This window comes from Dipodomys spectabilis, unplaced genomic scaffold (genome assembly GCF_019054845.1).
Source record: "Dipodomys spectabilis isolate Male_0828 unplaced genomic scaffold, ASM1905484v1 ptg000365l, whole genome shotgun sequence".
NCBI classification, from domain to species: domain Eukaryota; kingdom Metazoa; phylum Chordata; class Mammalia; order Rodentia; family Heteromyidae; genus Dipodomys; species Dipodomys spectabilis.
In genome coordinates, this window is record NW_024871042.1 from 13941262 (window position 1) to 13964173 (window position 22912).

General features: G+C 44.7%; 1 protein-coding gene across 3 annotated transcripts in view; it reads left to right on the plus strand.

Annotated features, from left to right (window-relative positions):
* The window catches only part of Osbpl10 (oxysterol binding protein like 10), a 255947-nt gene that overhangs the window by 65143 nt on the left and 167892 nt on the right, over window positions 1–22912 (plus strand). For all 3 annotated transcript variants that reach the window (XM_042666539.1, XM_042666540.1, XM_042666541.1), the window contains exons 2-3: window positions 18137–18312; window positions 21762–21841. In XM_042666539.1, the coding sequence (XP_042522473.1) occupies window positions 18137–18312; window positions 21762–21841 (256 nt within the window). The remainder of the gene's footprint in view (window positions 1–18136; window positions 18313–21761; window positions 21842–22912) is intronic.

Sequence of the window (22912 nt, forward strand, 5' to 3'; positions counted from 1 at the left end):
AATTTAATTGAAATGCTAGGTGGAATTGGCCAGTGGATCTCATTTTGAAAATGAGTGTGCTTTTCTAGAGCCTTCAGTTGCATCCAGGTCTGATTTCCTGTGTGTTGTGTTCTCCTCTTGTGCATTAGGACCTAGGGCTAATTGCCTGCCTGTCTCAGCTCTGAGATAGCTAACTGCTGGCCATTAGGCTCCTGCTAAGTGCTTGGGTTTCCTGCCTGTCTGAGAGATGTGGGCTGTGGAGCCAGGAAAGGATAATCAAGCAATGAAGCTAATGCTGCCAGTTGGGAGAGCCCAGGGAGAGGGAACCCACTGCCCATGGTGGCGGGAAGAGGCGGGAAGTGCCATCCATTTTGGTAATACCGGCAGCCACTAGGGGCATTGTTGTGGCAGTACTTGTCTTTTGGCTTTGTCTTCTCTTCTGCGGTGGTGCAGTAGCCCTCAGAATTCAGGGAGGAGGGCTGGGAAGGTGGCTCAGTGGTAGAGTGCTTGCCTTGCATCCATGAGGCCCTGGGTTCGATTCCTCAGCACCACATAAGCAGAAAAAGCGGGAAGTGGCGCTGTGGCTCTCAAGTGATAGAGCCTTGAGCTGAAGAGCTGAGGGACGGGGCCTAGGCCCAGAGCTCAGGCCCCGTGAATGGCCAAAAAAAAAAGAATTCAGGGAGGAAATATTTCTGGGGACTTCTGGGTCATTGAATTTAGCCCACACCCATCTTTATTTCCTGTCTGCACATTTGACATTTCCTGACCAGTGTTTTCCCTTTGCCTCCCATTTCCCCTGCTGTAAACACCGTTCTTTAAGATGAGGCCTTGATTCTGAAGTGGGAGATTTCCATTTCATACTTTCAGTCTTTAAAGTCTGTGAAGCATCTTTGGGGTGGCCTCTTGTTTTTCATGTATCTTTGGACTGGGGGGTTGAGGAGGGAGGGGAGCTTGGACCTAGTGCTGTCACAGGAGTGGGAGAAGCTGTGAATCCTCCATCATCTGCATGCACCCCAGCTTTCTTCATCACCCAGTGGGCTGGCCTCTTGCACTGTCCCTGTGGAGATGCCACAGAAATCAGGGCTCCCAGTGTGCTGACTTGGGGGCTGTATTAGGACTGGCAATGAAATGTCTTAGGGATTTCTGGGTTCTGCATCCAACCCTGTGTGTGTGTGTGTACACACATGTGCTTGTGCTGGTCCTGGGGCGTGAAATCAGGGCCACTGTTTCTGAGCATTTTTTGCTAAAGGACAATGCTTTACCACTGAAGCCCCATAGTTCCATTGCCAGCTTTTGGGAATGTGATTGGTGGTTAGAGAAGTCTCCCAGACTTTCCTGCCCATGCTGGCTTTGACCCATGATCCTGGATGCTGAGAGCTCAGCATCCAGAGTAGTTAGGATTAGAAGCATGAGCCACTGGTACCTGGCAGCCACCAGAACTCTGCTCCAGGTCCATCTTTAAAGTGCTGGATGTGAGGTGGGGTGATGTAAAATGGGGTCTTCTTTACCCCATTTCACAGACTTTATAAAAGGGGCATTGAGGCTGAGTGACTGAAAAAGTTTTCAGTATTTTCAGTGTTTCTTTTTTTCCCCTTGGGCTCCAGGCATTTGTGCTAAGTATGGAGAAGTTGGTAGTGAAGAATTCCTTGTGATTTCTTTCCTGAAAGACTTAAGTCTAGTGAGTGTATGGATATTAACAGATAATCTCACATTGCTGCACAGCTATGGCTTTTATATACTAGGGAGAGAGACAGAGTACTGTGGCTCTGGCCAGTGGAGGAGGGGAGCAAGTGCTGAGTAGTAAGGATTACAGGTGCGAGCCACCAGCGGGCACTCTGTGACTTTCAGCTTTGATTGCAGGACTTAAAAATATATCTAAAGTTGGCCTAAAGGTAGAAATGTGATCTAGTGGTTAGAAAATTGTGTGTGTGTGTGTGTGTGTAAGAGGGGGTTTAGGTGGAGTTGGGGGAGGCAGGCAGGATCAACAGAGCTTGGGCTTGACCAGTGCACGTCGTATATGGATATGTGCCCACCATGAAGGATTCCTCACTAGACATTAATTCCTATTCAAACCCCTGGGCTCTCCTCCTACCAGACCTGCAGTTCCCTGAGAGCTCTTCTCATATTTACCTAGTTCTAAAGCTTTTCCACTAAACAGAAATTGTAAGGCTTGGGAGTCGAAGCCACTGTGGTCAGTTGCAGAAAACAGCAGTTCCTTGCTTTATTCTGACCTAGTTTTTAGGTATTCTGTACTTCTGCCATTTCATGGATTTGTATGAATATTAGGAAAATTTCAATGAACTCTTTGGGGTGTTAGAGGAATTGGGAAGGATCACTTTTGCTGATTGGTTCTGATTTCTTTTTCTTGTCTTAATGCATAGTACAGGATGTTCTGAAATATGAAGTGAGCTGGCAGTTTTACAGTATCCTTATATTAAGTGGAAAGACTTAAAAATTTAAAAAATTGTTATTATAAAGGTGTTGCATAGAGGAGTTACAGTTATGTAAGTCATGTAGAGAGTGCATTTCTTTTTGGACAGTGTCTCATCCCTTCCCTCACTCTCAGATTTTCCCTCCTGTCCCCACCTACAAGTTGTATAGGTCACTTTCAACATAGTATCTAGTGAATACCATGGCTTCATTTGTTCACCCGCTGTCCCTCCATTTCTATGTCCCCTTACATTCCCAATGTACAAAGAGAACAAAAAGAAAACAGAGGGCTGGGAAAATGGCTCAGTGGTAGAGTGCTTGTCTCATATGCAGGTGGCCCTTGGTTCGATTCCTCAGCACCACATAAACAGAAAAAGCTGGAAGTGGTGCTGTGGTTCAAGTGGTAGAGCACTTGCCTTAAGCTGAAGAGCTCTGGGACAGCACTCAGGCCCAGAGTTCAAGCCCCATGACTGACAAAAACAAAAATCAAAAAACAAAAAAAAAAGAAAACAAACAGTAACAAAGGAAAAACTTCTTGTAAATGGAAACACTTCTAAGTGTTTTATCATTCCATATAATGCCAACTGCTTCAGAGATTTATCCTTATGATAAAGGAATACCTACTGCTTTTTATATAATTATTTTATTAATGTGTCAGTTGTATATATTAGTGGGATTTAGTGTGATATTTTCTTTTTCTTTTCTTTTTTTTTTTTTAAATTTGGTCGGTTGTGGGGCTTGAACTCAGGGCCTGGGTGGTAGCCCTGAGCTTTTTCATTCAAGGCTATAGCACTCTACTCAACAGTGCCACTTCTAGTTTTGTGGTGGTTCACTGGAGATTAAGAGTCTCACAGGGGCTGGGAAGTTGGCTCAGTGGTAGAGCGCTTGCCTTGCATGCCTGAGGCCCTGGGTTCGATTCCTCAGCACCACATAAGCAAAAAGAAAAAAGCCGGAAGTGGCACTGTGGCTCAAGTGGTAGAGCGCTAGCCTTGAGCTGAAGAGCTGAGGGACAGCGCCCAGGCCCAGAGTTCAGGCCCCATGACCGGACCCAAAAAAAAAAAAAAAAGAGTCTCACAGACTTCCTCCCTGGGCTGGCATCAAACCGAGGTCCTCAGATCTTAGCCTCCTGAGTAGCTAGGATTATGGCGTGAGCCGCCACTAGTGCTCAGTCTATATTTCCACATTTAAAAAAGCATCTATATTTGTTGTCTTTATTTTGGTGCAAGTCCTGAGGCTTGACCTCAGGGTCTGGGCAGTGTCCCTGAGCTGCTTTTGCTCATTACTAGTGCCCTTTTTTTTTTTTTGGTAGTGATGAGTCTCACAGACTTTCCTATCTGAGCTTACTTCAAACTGTGATCTTCAGATCTCAGCCTCTGGAGTAGCTAGGATTGCAGGCATGAGCCTTTGGCACCCTTGCGTTATTGTCTTTTGACAAGTTTAATTCACATGTGTGAGTTGTGACTTATATGAAGGAAGATTAGAGTTTTTGTGACTCATTTTTGGTAAGAGAAGTTCTAGTTTCCATGATTTGCCTTAGAGGGGGAGATACAAAGCAGGAGCCATGGCCACAAACCCAAGCACATCTAATATCAATATCACAACCTTAATTTACTACTGTTCTGTTGTCCAGTTTTTTTTCTTTTTGCACATTCAATATCTTTCTGGGATTTTTTTTTTCCTAAAGAAGTTTAAATATTCTTTAAAAGTAGATAAACTATGGTTTTGTAAATTTTTTTTTTTGGGGTCCGGTCGTGGGGCCTGAACTCTGGGCCTGAGCACTGTCCCTCAGCTCTTCAGCTCAAGGCTAGTGCCCTACTACTTGAGCCACAGCGCCACTTCCGGCTTTTTTTCTTTTTGCTTATGTGGTGCTGAGGAATCGAACCCAGGGCCTCAGGCATGCAAGGCAAGCGCTCTACCACTGAGCCAACTTCCCAGCCCAATTTGTAAATGTTTTATTTCAACAACAACCCCTACCCTCAGAATTAGAACTCAGGGCCTTATGTTTTGCTTAGATAAGCGATCAACCACTTGAACCATGTCCATGCCAAAAATGCACAAGACAGTATCAGACAGTATATTATCTTGTGCATTTTTGGCTTTTTAGCATATATATATATATTTGGTCTTCTCCTGTGTCCCAATTTTGTTCTTTATATTGTGACTAGTATTCCATAGTGCGGGTATGCTGCATTTTGTATGTGTGTTCTTCAGTTGATAGACATTTGGGTTTGATTTCTGGCTGCTGTAACAAGTATTACTTTGAACATTGGTACACTAGTCTGTGGGGGTGGACATATCTGTTTTCATTTCTGTCTAGTAGATTCCCAGGGTCAGTTTGTTTGTCAGGTAGCTGTTGATTTCACACTTTAACCAGGACTCTAGGAAGCACCTCGTTGTCCCACATTCTCACCATGTGTTCTTGCTTGTCCTTTTTGTTGTGCATGTGAAATGGTGTCTCATCTTAAATACTAGTAGTGTGCTGCTTTTCATGTATTTATTAATTAATCACTTGAATGCATGTTGGAGAAATGCATTCTCTTTGGGTATTTCTTTGGGTGGAAGAGGAAGTATTGGGGTCATTTGTTAGGCAAGTGCTTTAATGGTTGAGCCACTCTGACAGTCCTTTCTACATAAGCTTGCTTGCTTCCTCTCTCTCTCTCTGACACACACACACAGACACACACACACACACACACAGACACACACACACACACACACCCTACCCACCCTCCTTTTCTTCTTCCTTTCTTCTTTGTGCAAGTTCTGAACTCAGAATGTGGGCTCTGTCCCTGGGCTTTTTTTTTCTTTCTCAAAGCTGATACTATACCACTTGAGCCACAGCTCAATTTAAGGCTTTTTGGCAGTTAATTGGAAATAAAAGTTTTATGAACTTTCCTGCCCAGGCTAGCTTTGAACTGTGATCCTGGTAGCCTCCTGAGTATAGCTCACCTTACAGGCATTAGCCACCGGGACCCAGCTATTTGGCTCTTTTTGTGATAAGTTGTTGCTTTGTGCCTGGGCCATTCTAGTCCTTGTCTCTGCTATTTGTGCTTCCTCTGTAACTGGGATAATAGATGTGTATCATCTCAGCCAGCCATTGGTTGAGATAAGTCTCTTGAGTGTCTTTGTCCAGGCTGGCCTCAAACTATGGTCCTTCAAATCCATCTCCCAAGTAGATAGGATGACAGGCTTTGAGCCACTGCACCTGTTTTTTGGATTGATGTTGCTCATCATGTTGATGTGTGTGTTTTCCTTTGTGCTGTGAATGCTTGTTGTTCAGCCAAGACAAGCAAGACCTTGGCACCTTTTACCAGAATGTTTCTCCTAGCTATACATTTTTTTTTTTTGGGTCCTGTCGTGGGGCCTGAACTCTGGTCCTGGGCGCTGTCCTTCAGCTCTTCAGCTCAAGGCTAGCACTCTACCACTTTGAGCCAAAGTGCCACTTCCAGCTTTTTGCTTATGTGGTGCTGAGGAATCGAATCCAGGGCCTCATGCATGTAAGGCAAGCGCTCTACCACTGAGCCACCTTCCCAGCCCCTCCTAGCTATACTTTTGCAGCTGTGCCATGGCAGGGCCTAGGTGAAATTCAGGTTGTAGGCATGTCTGCTCTGCCTTTGTCAGTATTCTCTGTGGCTGAGCTTGGGCTCTGTTGCTTACAATATGTGGGTGAGTAGCATGGGCCTGCCAGGTCCTGCTGTCTTGGTCCCTAGTGCAAGAACCTCTATGGGGGATGTTTTCCTCCTGTCCCGGGGCTCACAGCTAGAGCCTGGCTTGTCTATGGCTCACTCCCAGCAGACTGCAACCTCAGGTGGTAGCACCTCTCTGGCTTGACCATTGTGTGTGTAGACACATGAGGCCCTAGCTTGCCCTGCCCCATGGGAGCTGTTAGTCAACAGCTGGGCAGGGAAGGGGACAGCCAGTCCCTGCAGAGCTGTGTGCTCATAATCCAGCTGTTTTCATGAATACATTCTCATTTGTTGTACTGAAGTGGCACTGACAGTTTGGCCTAGGTGTAGGAGATCTGTGGGTGAGACTCTCCATCATGGCATTGGAAACCAGCGAGTCTGGAGTGGCCCATCTGTCCTCCCAGCTTCTCTCCCAGCCTCTTCCTATGCTGCAGCTAATGAGTTCTCCTTTTCCAAGCTACCCACCAAGCTCAATACTCTTCAGGGACTCCTCTTGATTCTGGAATAAAGATGAACCTCCCTCCATGCAATGCAAACCTGCTGGTGCTCTGGGTCCTTAGCTTCATGTGACTATTGCCTCTTCCTTCCTTCCTTCCTTCCTTCCTTCCTTCCTTCCTTCCTTCCTTCCTTCCTTCCTTCCTTCCTTCCTTCCTTCTTTCCTTCCTTCCTTCCTTCCTTCATTCCTTCCTTCCTCCTCTCTCTTTTTTTTTTGTCAGTCATGGGACTTGAACTCTGGGCCTAGGCACTGTCCCTCAGCTCTTCGGCTCAAGGTTAGCGCTCTACCACTTGAGCCACTGCGCCACTTCTGGTTTTCTGGTGCTTAATTAGAGATGAGTCTCACAGACTTTCCTGCCGGGGCTAGCTTTGAACCTGATCCTCAAATCTCAGCCTCCTAAATAGCTAGGGTTCTTCTGTCATTAGTTATAACATAGCCAGGTTTATCCAGATTTGTGTGTGTTTGTGTTTGTATGTATGTGTGTGTGCTGGCAATGGGCCTTGAACCCAGGACCTCATACTGTCATTTGGCTTTTTCTGCTCTACCACTTGAGCACACTTCTACTTCTGACTTTTCTTTTTATCTTTTTATGCTGGTCCTGGGGCTTGAACTCAGAGCCTAGGTGTTGTCCCAGAGCATTTCGTTCAAGCCTAGTACTCTACCACTTGAGCCTTTTGGCGTGAGCCACTGGTGTCCGGCTACCTTCCTCCCTTTCTTGTGGGCTTTTTGTCTTCCTTATCACCTTTACACCACCACCACCACCACCACCACCACCACCACCACCACCACCACCACCACCACCACCACCACCACCACCTCTACCTCCTGCTCCTCCTCTTCCTGTTCCTCCTCCTCCATCCCTTCTCCCCTCTCCCCTCCCCTTTCTCTTCTCCTCCCCCCTTCCTTTCCCTCTCCCATTTTGCTGTCCTCAGGGTCATAACACACAGGGTCTTCTCTTCTCCAAGTCTGTCCTCATTCTTCCGATCTCGATTCCACTGTCTTCGGACCTCCTTGCAAGCTGTAGTTTTCTAAGTGACTCACTGCCATCACAATTCAGCATCACTGCTAGAGTGTGGCTTTTATTTTAGGGAATATTATTTGTCTCCTTCATTTGTTTCCTTAGCAGTTAGCATGATACCCAACACACAGTAAATGTTCAGTAAATAATTTTTTAGAATCTGATGAATAGAATCTTGCAATACAACTTATTGTAAAACTGGAACTTCCTTCTTCAAAGCATGGCAAAGCTTATATGGACTCTTCTGTCATTAGTTATAACATAGCCAGGTTTATCCAGATTTGTGTGTGTTTGTGTTTGTATGTATGTGTGTGTGCTGGCAATGGGCCTTGAACCCAGGACCTCACACTGTCATTTGGCTTTTTCTGCTCTACCACTTGAGCACACTTCTACTTCTGACTTTTTATCTTTTTTTTTTTGTCGGTCGTGGGGCTTGAACTCTGGGCCTGGGCGCTGTCCCTCAGCTCTTCAGCTCAAGGCGAGCGCTCTACCACTTGAGCTACAGCGCCACTTCCGGTTTTCTGGTGGTTTATTGGAGATAGGAGTCTCACGGTCTCTCCTGCCCGGGCTGGCTTTGAACTGCGATCCTCAGATCTCAGCCTCCTGAGTAGCTAGGATTACAGGCGTGAGCCACCAGCGCCCGGCTTCTTTTTATCTTTTTATGCTGGTCCTGGGGCTTGAGCTCAGGGCCTAGGTATTGTCCCAGAGCATTTTGTTCAAGCCTAGTACTCTACCACTTGAGCCTTTTGGCTCAATTTCTGGCTTTTTGGTGGTTAATTGAAGAGAAGAATCTCATGTACTTTCCTGCCCAAGCTAGTGTCAAACTGAGATTCTCAGTGACCTGAGCAGCTAGGATTATAGGCATGAGCTACTGGTGCTCAGCTTATCCAGAATTCTTTATGCTTACATATAACCTGTGTAAGTTGACTACACTGAGAGATGAGTGGAGTTTTTGCCAAATGGAATTTCTTTTTGTTTTCTCTTTTAAGATTTTTTTTATTGTGAAAATATCGTACAGAGGGGTTACAATTACATGAGCAAGGCAATGAGTACATTTCTTATCAAGCATTGTTGCCTCCTCCTTTGTTTCCCCTTCCCATCTCTCCCCCCCTCACCCCTCTGCCCTACCTCCCCCCCCCCCCCCCGTAAAGTTAATTTTTCATCATAATGTCTTGTACATCTCACTGTTGCAATGGGTCCACTTGTATCCCTACTTAAACCATTTGTTTTTTCCCTTCCCCTCCCCAAATTATACCAACATCAAATACAGTGAAAACAGGAGTTATACCGTGGGGGGAGGGACATACAAAGCAACAAAGAAATCATCTTATAAATATGTTAGAAACAATAGTAAGAAAGAAAAACCATTTGAGTCCTTATCTTGGGTTTCATTTCACCTAACATCAACTTATCTGGCCTTTTCTGCTTGACTCAGACATATACTAGTTATTGCAAATAAGGGAAACCATGGGACCTATGTTTCTTTGGACCTGGCTTACTTCACTTAATATAATTTTTTCCAAGTTTTTCCATTTCCTAACAAATGGGACAATGTCATTCTTTCTGATGGAGCCAAAGAATTCCCTTGTGTATATATACCACATTTTCTTGATCCATTTTATCTACTGAGGGGGCATCTGGGTTGGTTCCATATCTTAGCTATGGTAAATAATGCTGCAATAAACATAGTTGTGCTGGTAGCTTTAGTATGGTCTTGTTTGTGATCATTTGGGTAAATGCCCAAAAGTGGGATTGCTGGGTCATAGGGGAGCTCTATGTGGAGTCTTTTGAGAAACCTCCATACTACTTTCCAAAGTGGTTGAACAAGTTTATACCCCCACCAACAATGCAGTAGGGTTCCCTTCTGGCCACATCCCCTCCAGCATCTGTTGGTGTTAGAATTCATGATTATAGCCATTCTAAATGGGGTGAGGTGGTATCTCAGTGTTGTTTTGGTTTGCATTTCTTTTATGGCTAGAGAGATTGAGCATTTCTTCATGTGTCTATTGGCCATCCTTCTTTCCTCTTCAGAGAAGTTTCTCTGTAAGTCTTTAGCCCACTGATTTATTGGGCAGTTGTTTCTTTGAGGATTTGTTGTTGGGGGATTTGATTTTTTGAGTTCCATACAACGGACAAGGGTCCGTTGGCTAGTGAAGATCTTCTCCCAATCCGTGGGCTTTCTATTGATCTTGCTAGCTATGTTCTTTGCCGTGCAGAAGCTCTGCAATTCCATGTAATTCCATTTGTCCAGCCTTTCTTTGATTTGTTGTGTTTCTGGGTCTCTATTAAGAAAATTTCAGCCTGTGCCAAGGAGACCTAAGGTTTCTCCTATTCCGTCCTGTAATGTTTTCAGGGTGTCTGCTTTGTCTCTGAGGTCTTTGATCCAGCCAAATGGAATTTCTATGACACTCCCTGCCCCCACTAAGCCCTCTAATAAAGAGCAAGTATAGGGTCTCACCTGAAGTTCTGTATTGTTGGCCTTGTCATAAATTGACTATATTGCTGATACATTGCAACATGAGCATCAGCTTTTTGTCTAGCATACTTCTATGTTTAGAAATAGAGTATGGGGGACTGAGAGTGTGGCTTGGTGGTAGAGTGCTTGCCTAGCATGCATGAAGCCCTGGGTTTGATTCCTTAGTGCCAAGAAAAGGTGGAAGTGGTGCTGTGGCTCAAGTGGTAGAGTGCTAGCTTTGAGCACAGAGAGGCTCAGGGACAGTGCCTAGGCCCTTTGTTCAGGCCCCAGGACTGCCCTTCCCAAAAAAACCCAAAACAAAACAAAGAAATAGAGTATGGGCATCTGTTTATTTTTTGGTACATGTCCTGGGGCTTGAACTCAGGGCCTGAGAACTGTCTCTGGGCTTTTTTTTTTGCTTAAGGCTAATTGTTCTACCACTTGAGCCACAATTCCCCTTCTGTTTTTTTTTTTTTTCCTTGTTTTTTTTTTGGTAGTTAATTGGAGATAAGAGTCTCACAGACTGAACTGACTTTGAACTGGGTTCCTCAGATCTCAGCCTCCTGAGTAGCTAGGATTAATTATAGGGGTGAGTCACTGGCATTGATTCACGTGTGTGTGTGTGTGTGTGTGTGTGTGTGTGTGTGTGTGTGTTAATACCCTATAAGCAACCACCATGGCAGTGGTCTGCTACAGAGAATTTGCCAGCTTTCAGCTTTGCAATAGTAAAATTAGGGCTCTGAGTGACAAGTCACTTGCCCAAGATCACAGAAATGAATACCACCAGTGTGTCAACTTAACTAAAACAAAGAGCATCCCAAGAGAGATTCTCCAAGAACACTGATCCATGTCTGGAAGTAACAGTATGGCAGCAAGAATACGTGTACCATAGCAAACAATGGGTGTGTTCAAGGAGCCTTTTTCAAGGGCAGAAATGAAGAGATTCTGCCAGCTCTTCTGAAACATCGATTGTTAGCTGGAGTGGCGTCAGTGTGAGGTAGAGCAGACAGTTGTGGGCGGATGTCCTGGGAGAAGTGCTTTTTCTGTGCAGGCTTGCGGTTCTGGCAGAGTCCTTTGGGAGAGTTATTTATCAGGCAGTGTGTAAGAATCCTTTCTTCCTAACCTGGTTTTATTTACTTTATAAATTATGGTTTCTGTAAAGCAGCTCCATTTTGACAGCTTTTACATTTTGGCCAGAAATGTTGGGGATTCAAATCTTGCACCTCACCTGAACTCAGAACTCTTTTGGAGCCATGAACAACCTTTTGAAGATTGTGATACAGGTGAGGTTTAACAGTCACTGGTCACGTTGGAGGGTGGTACCTCATGCCTATAATCCTAGCTTCTCAGAAGGCTGAAATCTGAAGATTGCAGTTCAAAGATAGCCTAGGCAGGCAAGTCTGCGAGACTCTTGCCTTCTGCTAACCATCAAAAGCTGGAAGTGAGCTGTGACTCAAGTGGTAGAGTGCCAGCCTTGAGTAAAAAAAGCTCAGTGACAGTGCTCAGGCCTTAAGTTCATGTCCCATGACTGACATATACACAAAGCCACTATTCTAGGCCATAATGAGGGCTCTTACTGCCTAAGCACACTTCTTCCCTCTTTCTACTGAGTTTTTGATGGAGGTAACAGGCCGGGCCAGGCCAGGAGTAGTGTGGTGCACTACCTGACTCTTCAGGGAAGCTGAGCCATAGACCTGTTTGTTCCTTGGATTGTCACTGCTGGCCTCCATAGGATAACTTCCCATCTCTGTCCTTTCTAGGTACTCCCTGGGTACAGTTATCTGTCCTCATTCAGGGCTTTAGCCAGTATTACCTTCTCTCCCCTTTCCTTTTCCCTTCCCCTTCCCACTTCCTCTCTCCTTCCCTTTCCCTTCCTTTCCATCTTCCTTTCCTTCCTATTTTCCTCCCTTCCTTTCCTCCTTTCTTCCCTCCTCTCCCCTCTCTTCTTTATCTGTGCTGGTCCGTTGTGTATTAAAAGTCTGCCAAGGCCAGGTGACAGTGGCTCACACCTGTAATCCTAGCTACTCAGGAGGCTGAGATCTGAGGGTCATGGTTCAAAGCCAGCTTTGGCAGGAACATCCATGAAACTCTTTATCTCCAATAAATTGCTCAGAGAAAGTCAGAAGTCCTCAAGTGGTAGATTTGCTAGCGTTGAGCAAAAGGAGCCCAGGGACAGTGTCTATAGGCTCAGAGTTCAGGTCCCAGGACCAGCCGGGGGCGGTGAATGTTGGGTGTTAGCCAGTTGCAAGCGACTGTGAATCCTGAGCCTGACTAATTGAGGTAAGGAGACAATGCTCCTTAAAAGACAGTGTTGCAGTGCTCACCTTATTTGTGTTTTGACACCATTTTGGTGTGTTCACACAGCCTTCTGCACAGAAATAAACTTTGCTGAGTTCCGTTTGAGTTAGTGTTCTCATTTCTCATCACACCCCACTATCATGAGATATCTCTAACAATAAGACTCTCATGGACTTTCCTGCCCCAGCTGGCTTTGAAGCACAATCCTTAGATCTCAGCCTCTTGAGTGTCTAGGATTACAGATGTGAGCCACTGGTGCCTGGCTTAAGATACCATTTTCTTGATGTGATGTGTTTGTTCAGGTTTAGTAGGAGAGCAGGGTCTTGAGTCAGCACTCAGCCCGTCAAGGGTCCAAAGCACTGTCCATGACAATGTGATTTGTGAGCATTAAGCACTCTTTGCTGTTTCTGAATATATTTAAAGGAGTTTTGTCACCTGTAAGCACCAGGAACCCAAGACTTGGGCGTTCAGAAAGTACTGAGGCAGTGTTCTGTAAGCCTCTATTAATCCATGTCAGGGCTCCATTCTTAGGGTTCCCATTAAATCTTCTAGTCTTTAAAGGCAAGTTGAATTTCATCCTAGATCAATCCAAGTGCAAGGCATCCAAGCTCACACTTCTGAGCATTCATTCTGAGTTATTCTTTAGTTTTGGCAGGTGGTCCTGAGCAGCAGCTTCCCGGGCTGGCAGCTCCTAGTCTTTAGATGCCTTTATTTAGGCCTGGCATCTGGGGCCCTCTGCTGAGGCCAGCTCATGCTTAATGTTAGGGGATGTCCCATGGTTTTAGGAACTCCATGCCAGGTAATTGTGTAACTTCCAGTCTTTCTCAAAAAAACTTCCAAATTAACAAAACCAAGAAATCCACTTCCTGAGCTCTCATGATTTAGGAAAGCTGGGCTCTGGTCCCTTCATAATGAGAGAGAATGAGGTCAGCTATCGATGTAGTCTTCACCTGAGCTGTGAGGATTCGAAGTTTGGGAAATGTGGTGCTATTTGATCTCAGAAGTGGCGTTGTGTACTGGAAGGCCTGTGATAGGTACTGTGTTCACTGGTGTATATACATGGGTGTATATACAGTGATGTTTCTTTCCATCTCTGGGTTCTGCACTAGCTGGACCCATCAGTGGAGCTGTGGGGTGTAATGGCAATGGGGAGAGGGTCTCTGCCTGTTTTATTTTGCTGTGTTGGTGGGAATGTGGGAGTGTAGAAGGTCCTTAAGCAGCTGCCTGTTGCCTTTGATCAGGGCACAATGGACCGTGACCGAGTGCAGGTCTGACCTGGTCATGCAGTCCAGTAGTTGGCTTCTTGGAGACTGATGCCTGGGGAAATTGAGGCAGATGCAGCAGGGATGATGCGTGTAGCCAGGAAGAAATTTGTTCCTCTGGCTTCTTTCAGTGGGGGATACTGGGATTGGTAGCACCTCTGTGGCTCTGGCCCTGGCCTCTGCTGTGGAAGTGAGGGGCCTGGTCCTCAATCCTCAAGACTAAGGAATCAGAAGTCTTGATACTACCAGGCCTATTGGAAGGAAAGACCTGCTTATTTCAGACAAGATGGCCGCTTTACTCAGTTTAATTTTTGCTTTTACGTTTAGATGAAATGATTTGACTTTTTAATAATAGTGACTGGCTTTATAGGTGCGGTTCTTCATCAGAGGAAAGCTTCTCTTGCATGTTTTTCTTCGTAATTCTTGTGTAGTTTGGCTGTAACTTCAGCTAGTTCACATTGCTGAGCTTCTAGCCTGTGACTGTCTTTCCTATATGGATGCAGTTCTTGCTGGGATGTGGTGGGAGCTGTGGCCATACTCTCTCCTCAGAGAGAAAATGTAGGCTTTTGTCAATGTGAAGATCCTGAAGGTTAGATCTTTAAAGGAACTTTGAGGCAGTTAGGATAAGGGGAGAAAATTATAGTTGGTCAAATGAGCTTGAGAAGTGCCAGCCTGGGACAGACAGCACTGTGAGTAGGCAGGAGTGGGTGGTATTGTGTATGAGAGTGAATGAGGGCAAATGTGAGTTTGTGTGAGTACATATGCATGTGTAAGTGTCTATGCAAACGTGCATGAGTTAGTTGTGAGTATATGTGTGTGAACAGAATGAGTAACTGCGTGCGTGTACACATTTTTGTGAGCATATATAAGTACAGGTATGAATGTGAAATGTGTGAATGCATGTGTGTGTGTGTGTGTGTGTGTGTGTGTGTGTGTGTGTGTGTAAGTGTAAGCTAAAGGTATTAGTGACAGTAGCTAGTCCTCTATCTTTACCAGGAAGGGGCTGCTGCCTGCCTTAGACTCCCAGCCTAGAATTCAACAAGGTACCTTTAAGATGCTAGCCAGGTAGAGCTAAGGGATTCTATCATCCTGGGTTGGTTTCATTCCTTTGATTCTTCCTCCTCTAGCTTTTTTTTTTCATGCCAAGTACTGGAGCTTGAACTCAGGACTCTCACATGGCTTATTTTTTGGCTGGAGTCCTCCCACTTGAGCCATACCTCTACTTCCAGCTGTTTGCTGGTTAAGTGGAGATAAAGAGTCTTCCAGATTTGTCTGTCCTGGGTGGCTTCTAACCTTCTTACAGGCATGAGCTACCATTTGAGCCTGGCCAACAGACTCTTTTTTAATCTAATATAGCATGGAATGTGTTTCCTTTACACAATTAAGCTCATCTACAAAGAAGCCAAATTGTACATCACTACAGTTCAAAATAAAAAGATAAAATGTATGTGTAATAGAATAGGTTAGGTTGTCTCCATGTCTCCATAAGGGAAAAACTTTAGGAATGTTTCAGGAGTTCAGCAATTTCACTTGTTGGCTTAATGAAGCCTAATCTAGAAATATGGTTAAGTTTCCTATTTACAATACAAGCCACAACTTTCAAATCTAGCTCCAGGCTCCAAACAGCAGTACCTGACAGAGATGTATACGGAAGCCAAGATTAATTTCTTTCCTCCCAGTGGAGGTGACCATTTGAAATTGCTCTTTCTAACGCTGACACATGCATATAGGACTCGATCACCTAAAAGAATACTGTTCAGTGTGCTGGAATTTTTCACCAGCTAGAATCCCATTGCCCCCACTTATTATGATAAAATTTTAATACATTGATAAAAGGAGTAAATGATTTATGCCCATCTTCAGTACAAATAAGTGCAACTTGTGCATTGGTGTTTGTATGGTTTTAGGAAGCAGTTGTTCCCCCCCACCCCCATCTAGGCGCAGGAGATTAGAATGAAGATGCCAGCTTTAAAATAGGGAATGTGAAAAAGAATAATTAATGTGTCCCAGGATTTCACATAATGTGACATCACTTGGTTATTCTGCCATCCTTACTGAAAGGAGAATCTGGTACTCAGTCATTGTGTGTGCTTCCAAATGATCTGTGCAAATAGGGATGTGTTTGCTTGAATGTGCCTGAGAGTGGCTTTGAGGGTGTGGCAGGCAAGCCCGGCCCTGGGTGGGTGGTATGGTGAGCACCAGTTAGCTTTTTCTCCCCTGTAGTCAGAGGCAGGGTGGGTGGAGAAATGGAAAGCATCACACAGAAAATTGCTCTGCCTTTTTCTTGAGCACATAACTCCTGCCTTCCTCTCTCTATGCTCTGCAGTGGGAATGCTTTGGCTCTGTCCCCAGGTGGGCATACAGTACCAGGGTTTCTCTTTCCTGCTACCTCTCAGGATTATTTCAGTGTTCTGACTGTGCAGCTAGTCACCGTGAATACAGGTCACTTGTCCAGGTCATTCCATTATACTTGGGCAAAGTTAGCACTTAGTTTGGTTCTTCTCTCCTTGAAAGAGTTACTTTCTTTTGATACTAAGGCTTGAACTCAGGGCCTGCGCACTGTCCCTTAGCTTCTTTTTTTCTTTTTCTCAAGGATGGTACTTTACCACTTGAATGACAGCTCCATGCATAGGTTTTTGGTGATTAATTGGAGATAAGAGTCTTATGGACTTTTCTGCCTGTACTGGCTTTGAACTGAGATCTTGGTTGCTAGAATGATAGGCATGAGTTAGTAGTGCTTGGCAGTTTTTTGACCCATATTAATGTGTAGGAATAAGCCAGGGGCCAGAGCTCACAGCTGTAATCCTAGCTATTCAGAAGGCTGAGATCTGAGGATCACAGTTCAAAGCAAGACCCGATAGGAAAGTCCAGAGACTCTTAAAAAACCAGAAGTGGAGCTGTGGCTCAAGTGGTAGAACACTAGCCTTGAGCAAAGAAGCTCAGGGACAGGCCTTGAGTTGAAGTCCCAAGATGGGTGTGGGGTAGGACTGTACTCCAGATGGTAGTGTGAGCTGTGTCTGACCCATGCTGAATATACCCTCAAACACAGGCAATAAATATTTTGCCATGCCTCTTTGACCTCACTGTGTGATCCAAATGCCTTGGGATTCAGTACACTTTCTCCCCCCTCTCTCCCCAAGTTCTTTTACCATGGGGACTGAATAGCAATGTGGCGTCAGGGGCACTGAGTGAGACAGTTTAATCTCCACATTGTGGAGGAAGTAGACATTGACTCAGTCACACAAATATGGACTTCACTGTGCCCAGTGTGCCGAAGGAGAGTTTCATGGTGCTGTGAGAAGGCTTGCTTAGGAAACATCCCATGGCTACAAGGGGAAGGAACCACATTCTAGGCAGGGGGTGAGCATTTTGGGAAGGTGTTTGTCTACCTGCCTGTGGGGAAGGACCCTGGGACTGCTCCATGACTCTAGGCAGCTGTGTGCCATGTGATGGAAACATCCGATCTTTGAGGACACTCTTGATTCATGTGGTTGGGGGCTAAAACAAATCCAAGAGTTGGGAGGTTTCAAAAGGCTGTTAGGACTCTTGTCCGTTTGTGGTCTACTCTTTGAGTAATGGCTCCAGTCACAGTAAGCAGCTTGTGTAAAGGCCCTTTGATAGGAGGCACTTGGTGAATAGGAGGGAAGAGAGAAAAGGCCAGGATGGTGGAGCAGAAAGTGAGGTGGCAGAGTCAGGGTAGGGGGGAAGGATGGGTGGGCGGCGGGCCCTGCTTGGCTGTCTAGACTTCAGAAACTGGTCTCCATTGAGGATGTTCCCTCCGGTGGAGAAGGGAAAGCTGTCTTGGCCTTGCTGGGTGATGGCCGAGAGATGAAGTCAGCTAGCTATTTAGCCACAGACATCTATGTGACCTGCGTGCTTTGCCATTCCCTTCAGTGGCCCTGGCTGTTGTTGTCCCTTGATGTGAAAAGGCTGTACGCAGGGCCTAGGTGCCTGCAAAAGCCCTGCCAGTGCCTTGTCATCACACCAGGTGCTCTGGCTCTGTGGTACCTGAGCAATGGCAGGAAGCTGAGCTTTGCTGCTGGGGGTAAAGGGTACTACATCTTTTGAGGCCTCCTGAATTCTAGCTAATGTCCATATGGTTGGAGGTGCATGCATTTCGCTGTCACAGTGCCTGCTGATCCCCCATGCTGAGGTTTGAAATAGTGCCATTATACACCAGATGACCTTCTAGGTTTGGTCCCCAGTCTTGAGTGACCCTCAACATTTGCCCACAGAGGCCTGGTACAGGATCATTCTGATTTCAAAACTAGTTCCTCGAAAGCAGAGCTATGGCTCAAGTGCTAGGCCATGAGTTCAAGCCTCAGTACTGGCACCAAAAAACAAAAAGTCTACTGTCCACATTGTGGTTGACATTTGTGGGGTCCTGGGAGGAACTTGGGTCCAGCCTGGTGAGTTTGATACCTTGATGTGAACTTCCTGATAGACTTTAATGCTTTGTTGTGTGGGACAAGCGGGGAGTGCAGAATAATGTGCAGTGCTTTCTCTGTGCAGGTACTTTGTGCTGGATTTTGAGACTGGCATGCTGCAGTATTTTGTGAATGAGCAGAGCAAACACCAGAAGCCACGAGGAGTGCTGTCTTTGTCTGGAGCCATTGTGTCTCTGAGCGACGAAGCTCCCCACATGCTGGTTGTGTACGCTGCCAGTGGAGAGATGTATAAGCTGAGAGGTGAGTGCTCTGGGGAGGCTTCTGGCAGGCCTCCTGGGCCCTTTCACAGGTACCGTGCTGTCTCTCCCTCCCATTTTTTTCCTCCTTCCTTCTCTTCTTCCCTCTTTTCCTCCCTTCCTTTTTGTGCTAATACCTGATCTAGAATTCAGAGTCTTACCCTTTCCTTTACCTTTTTTTTGTTTTGGTCAAAGCTAGCACTCTACCATATGAGCCATACCTCCACTTCCAGCATTTTGCTGGCTAATTGGAGATGAGAGTTTTTGATTTATCTGCCGGATTGGGCTTTGGTCTATGATCCCCAGATCTCAGCTTCCTGAGTAGTTAGGATTACAGGCATGAGCCCCCAGGTCCTGGCATCATTTCAAGTTCAGTCAATAATATTCAATGTACTCATATGAAAAATGGAACCAGGTAAATTGGGGGAATGGGTGGGAAGAATCATGAAAGGGATGACATTGATCAAGATGCATTGCACTCAAACTGACATGTTGAGCTGAAACCCCTTTGTACAACTACTCAATGATAATAAAAAAAAATCACTTTATTAATTTGCGAGGATTTGGAGGATTCTGGTGGAATGGTCACTGTTCTTCTTAACCACGCCCCCCCTGCCCTGCCCTGAGGGATGAGGAGGTGGAGTTGACATTAGGAATTGCTTGTTTTGATGAACTGAGAAATCAAGGATAGAGGAAGAGGAGGGGATGACACTGGTGGCTGAGCTTGGAGGATGTCTAGGATTTACTCAGTATATGTTATTTTTGATCTTCACTGATTGTGGGAGAGGTTTATAGTATCTACACACACACACACACACACACACACACACGCCAGAGTTTTTCTTGAGCCATCTGAGGTAGAGGTAAGGCCTACTGAGAAGCTAGCTGGCATGAACTTCCCATTGGGCACTTTTATCTTCCCTGTGCCCTCTCAAAAGTGATGTTTGATGACATCCTTAGAAATGAAGCTGACAGTTGAGAGAGTCCAGTGTTTATCTGGGCACATCCTTCTCCCAGAAATGCCAGATTGCCTTGTAAATGCACTGTGATTTGATTGCTCACTCATTCTTTCAAGATCCTGTTGTGGCTGCGTTGCCATGATTATGCCAGTTTTCTTCTAATAAAATAGCAAAGCAGACGAAATTCAAATTTACAGTGCAATGCATGTACATACGTGTGCACAGAGCCTGCGCACATAATCCAGGTTATTTACTAAGGACTAAACAAGCTGGGCTTTTGTAGGTAATGGCGATGCAGCTCATAATTCTACCATTTTGTTTTCCTTTTGTGTCAGTACTGGGACTTGAACAGGGCTTTGTGCTCTTGCTTGGCTTTTTTGCTCCATTCTGGTGCTCTCCCACTTGAGCCTCACCAGTACTTCTGGCTTTTTGCTAATTCTATATCAGAGTCTCTTAGATTGGTCTATTAGAGCTGGTTTTGAACTGTGATGCTCATATTTCAGCCTTCTGAGTAGCTGATTATAGGAGTGAGTGACTAGGGCCTGGCAATTCTGCCTTTTTCTAAGTAAGAGCTAAGTACCACGAGACAGCACCTTCTTACCTGTCCCAAGTGCTGTCATTACCCCCCGACAAGGCTGCACTGAGGGTCTGGATCCCACCTTTCCCTCCTCTTCTCCTTGTTCCCCTGCCCAAGTCTACCACTCAGAGAAGGAGTAAGCTCATGTTTCTTTACTGTCTATATACAAATCCTATATCAGAATCAATAAAACAGTCCAAAAGCCTATGAAATGAAAATGCCTTGGGTTGAAGAAGAAATTTTTTTGATTTTTCCGACACGTGTTAAGATACACTTTCTCTTTTGAGATTCACATAGCACGCCTTCCAGCTGACTAGATTTATATGGTCCTTGGCTTCGCTTTGCTATTTATTGCTTAATAAATTGCCAGAGTAGAAACAATAGCAGGTGAAAACTTTAATGGCACTTCTTGCCTGTGGTTTATAAAATGACAGAAGCCCATATGAAAGAAAAATCTAAGCTATTTGACAGTTGAGCTCTCTCATCTCACGCTGAGTTGTTAATATTCTGTGGATTGTTAAAACTCCTAGTTTTTTTTAAAGGGCAATTTTAATAGCATACATAAAAGTTTTATTTTCCTCATGAAATAGTCACAAGGGCTAAATTTAGCCTGAATTTATCAACTATGAAAGATCCGGGACATTTCTGCATGTTCACTGCTTCCCCTTGTCCCTCTCCCCTTGGGAACTGGCAGTCTTGTTTTCTCTTTGGGTGTTAAGTCTTTGGGTAGTAGTACTTCCTTTGTTTTCAGAAGTTAATCCCCACCCCCTGTCTTACACAGTCTTTCTCATATTTATACAATGGGACTCTGGACAGATCAGGTTGGATTTAAAGGGCCAGCTATCCCCATGTCTTACATGGACCGGAGCCAAGAATTTCCCATTTTCTAGCTTTAGATTTCTTCCCCTGAAAGGTTAAGCTGAAGCCAGATTTCATTAATAAATGATACTTTGGTCTAGGTAAGGAAGAATAATTTCTATGGGAATCTTTTTTTTTTTTGCATTTATGTAGCTAATAGAATATTTATGCAGTCACTGGTAAATTGATGATTGAGATTGTATTAACACTAGTTACATGTCCAGTATATTTAAGAATAATTATATATATTATTCAAGAGTTGGAGTATAGATGGAAGAATATGATTGTGCAAGTGACTTGGACTTACTGTCCTTTGGGATTTTTTTTTTCTATTTTATTTTGTGCTAGTATTGGGCCCTGAACTCAGGGTCTGTGGCCTGTCCTTAGCTTTTTCACTTCTGGCTTTTTGGTAATTGGTTAGAACTCAGAGTCTCATGAACTTTCTTTCCCAGGCTGGCTTTGAACCATGATCTTCTGATCTCAGCTTCCTGAGTAGCTAGGATTATACACATGAGCTACTAGCATCCAGCTGTGGGAAAATTTTGGGTATTTTGAAGGTAGCATTTGATTCTTGTTCTGTGCAATCATCAACAAACACATATAATGATACATATAATGGAGCGTTTAGTTTGTGAATGCTCAAAAAACTCCCCAGAACAACTCTGGATCACAGAAGGCCATGGATCAGCTTGTACTTCTGTCTTGATATTCGCAACACCAGGTAGGGGCATTTGGTAGGAAACACTTTTTTTCCTTTCTTGCTGCCTTTTTTTTTTTAAAAAGTAGAAATGACTTTTTCAGATGATATTAAAAAAATTGACAAAAATTGTTTTTATAAGACATTTCAGAATTGATTTTTAATGTGCAAGAAGAAATTTTGTGGGGAGAAGGGAGTGTCATTCAGCTCTTGGAAGTTCCAGCTACTTGAGAACACTTTCCCTCATTACCTTCTCTCCCTGTCTCCCTAGATTCCCACCCCCTCAAGTGGTGTAGAAAGCTGTTGGATGTGTTTGAGAACAATCTCTGCAAGCATTTCTTTCTCTGTGTTCTCTATTTTAGCTGCTGATGCAAAAGAGAAACAGTTTTGGGTGACTCAGCTTCGAGCTTGTGCCAAATTCCACATGGAAATGAATTCGAAGGTAAGTGACCCTGGGTGGGAAAGAGGCTTCTGAGTCACCTCGGTGGCTCCTTTCAGCCCATCACTTGTGCCTTTGGAGAAGATGCTTTTCATGTTATCCATTGTGGAGGAACTCGTTCTTGTCCTGCTATGGAAATAAAGCCATGTGGGGAGCAAATGGGGCATTCTTAGAGGTGGGCTTCAAGGGCCTGCAGATATTCTGGGCTGGTTCTGTGTAGCCAGTTGCATTGCTTTCCGTTGTTGATGCAGACCACAGTTAATTTCCCTGTCATTTAACTTGAGCTGCTGACTTCATGTGGAGGTGGAGCAAGTCGGATGTACAGTCCCCGTATATGAGTTGTTATCACTAATCCTTCAATAAACTATGACCTCAGACTAATCATGTTCTTTGCAGGCATTGTGTGAAATGTAGTCTGGAAATTTGGGCTTCAATATGCTTCACTTGCTCCCCAGGATCTTAGAAAATCTTGTGTTAGATATATGGGGGAGAGGAGGCGAGTATTTTAAATTCAGCCACTGAATTACAGGAATATTACAAAATGCTCTATTTCAGAGCAGCAGGTACTTGTTAAGTCAATACCGAAGAAGCTCTTTTATTTTGTTAGTTCATACTTATTGTATCCAGTTGCTCCCCGCCCCACCCCATTCCTTATGTCTGACAGAAAGATCCACACTTCAAACTTCAATAATCCTATATATCTGCCTGCTTCCTAGGTTAGGGCCTGGGGTGAAATGTTTTACTTATACTTGGCTCTTCTGTCTCTAAATATAACCCCAAATCCTTTTTTCACAATGACATTTGTTTTGGACTGTACTCAGGGCTTTCATTCTTTCTAGGCTAGGACTCTATACTTGAGCCATACCCCCCTTGACCTGCTTTGGACAGTTCTGCTCATTCATGATCCTTATGGGTTTGTGCTGAGGTGACCTTTCAGGGAAGGGTCCTTCTTCTAAAGCTTTCCCATCTCTGACATTCTGTATTTTCCATGAATGATGGTAGCTCTGGACTTTGCACTATCTTTGCAGGGCAGTTTAGTTTCCCCTCTCCTTTGGTATTGAGGTGTGAACTCAG